The 1,256-nt window shown below is 40.4% G+C and overlaps 1 protein-coding gene across 4 annotated transcripts in view; it reads left to right on the top strand.

Annotated features, from left to right (window-relative positions):
• Window positions 1-1,256, top strand: part of emsy (EMSY transcriptional repressor, BRCA2 interacting) — a 22,429-nt gene that overhangs the window by 9,867 nt on the left and 11,306 nt on the right. For 3 of the 4 annotated variants that reach the window (XM_035666366.1, XM_035666367.1, XM_035666365.1), the window contains exon 13: window positions 831-1,022. In XM_035666366.1, coding sequence (XP_035522259.1) covers window positions 831-1,022 — 192 coding nt within the window. The remainder of the gene's footprint in view (window positions 1-830; window positions 1,023-1,256) is intronic. The other variant, XM_035666369.1, reaches the window with a different exon arrangement.

Raw genomic sequence — 1,256 nt, 5'->3', positions numbered from 1 at the left:
ATATATTTATTTTGTAGCGTATGTATGGAGAGAAAATTAATATTTTCTAGTTTTCTTACTCTTGGACCGTTGGCACAAAGATAACACCACCATGGGCTCTGGGAACATTACAGATCTAACGATAAATGGAGAAAGTAATCAGTCAATTTAGACTTCGGTGGTATCTATAGAAGTACATACACAGCCTGTGTTACACTGGGCAAATGAGAGATAGTCGGAAAAATAAGAGTCAGAGAAAAGTAATTTCACATTAAAAGTAGACTGTAAAAAGACAGCTTATAATGATCAGACTCTTACATGTACATTGTTCCCACGGACAGACGGTGGCGGTTATTAAAAATGCCAAGTGAATTGCCACTAACATTATGATATAAAGCAGAGAGAGCCAATGTGATCAATCCACCAGAAAGATGGGTGTGACGGGTATAACATAATACCGTGATCGGGCCCATACCATAGTAGATTAAAGGCTGTAATAAATGTAGTAATCTTCCAAATTATTCTGATTGCATGAATGTTTGTTTGCTTATTTGCTCTCTGTTGCAGGGTTAGATGTTCACATTGATTCCACTCTCTCAGCTGTTTCTTAAATATCAAGCCACAGCCAGCATCAGGGTTAGCTTAGCTTAGACTGGAAGCAGCTAACCTGTCTCTATCAAAATGTAGAACTTCTGCTTAAAAGTATGTTTTTTATGTTTTGAAATGTTATCGCTATTTTGTGAACAGTTCTGCATTTTACCTTTGTTTTCAATGTACTGTTTTCATGCATTTTATTGCCTTGTGATGAAACTTTGGTTTGAATTTAATATGAACTGTGATGGTCATACCAGACTCTGTGTCTACCTCAGGGTGAGAAGGGCCTGCAGGCTGTTCAGGGGACCAAACCAGCGATCATCACGGCCTCCAGACCCATCACCAAGATGATCGTCACCCAACCCAAAGGCATGAGCTCTGGATCCCAGTCCACCGCCACCAAGATCATCCCGACCAAGATCGTCTACGGCCAGCAGGGCAAGACACAGGTGAGACATGCGCTTTCTTACTTCTACACTCCTTTTTCCAGGCAGACATTTTCCACTCATTGTGGCTTTAAGGCTTGAAATTAAAATGTTGTTAACATTAACTGGTTAGCCACAGGCCAGTGAGGCTATCATGTGATTGATCACTAACATCAAGTGGATATTCTCATGACCTGCTGGCTGACATCAAGTAACCACAACGGTGTGTAGGTCATTACAAAAGAGCCCTTTTTAATT

The sequence above is a fragment of the Morone saxatilis genome, unplaced genomic scaffold (genome assembly GCF_004916995.1).
Source record: "Morone saxatilis isolate NCDOM2014 unplaced genomic scaffold, NCSU_SB_2.0 Contig20, whole genome shotgun sequence".
Classification (NCBI taxonomy): domain Eukaryota; kingdom Metazoa; phylum Chordata; class Actinopteri; family Moronidae; genus Morone; species Morone saxatilis.
Note: the sequence above shows the minus strand (reverse complement) of the source record. Positions and strands in the feature narration are given on the sequence as shown.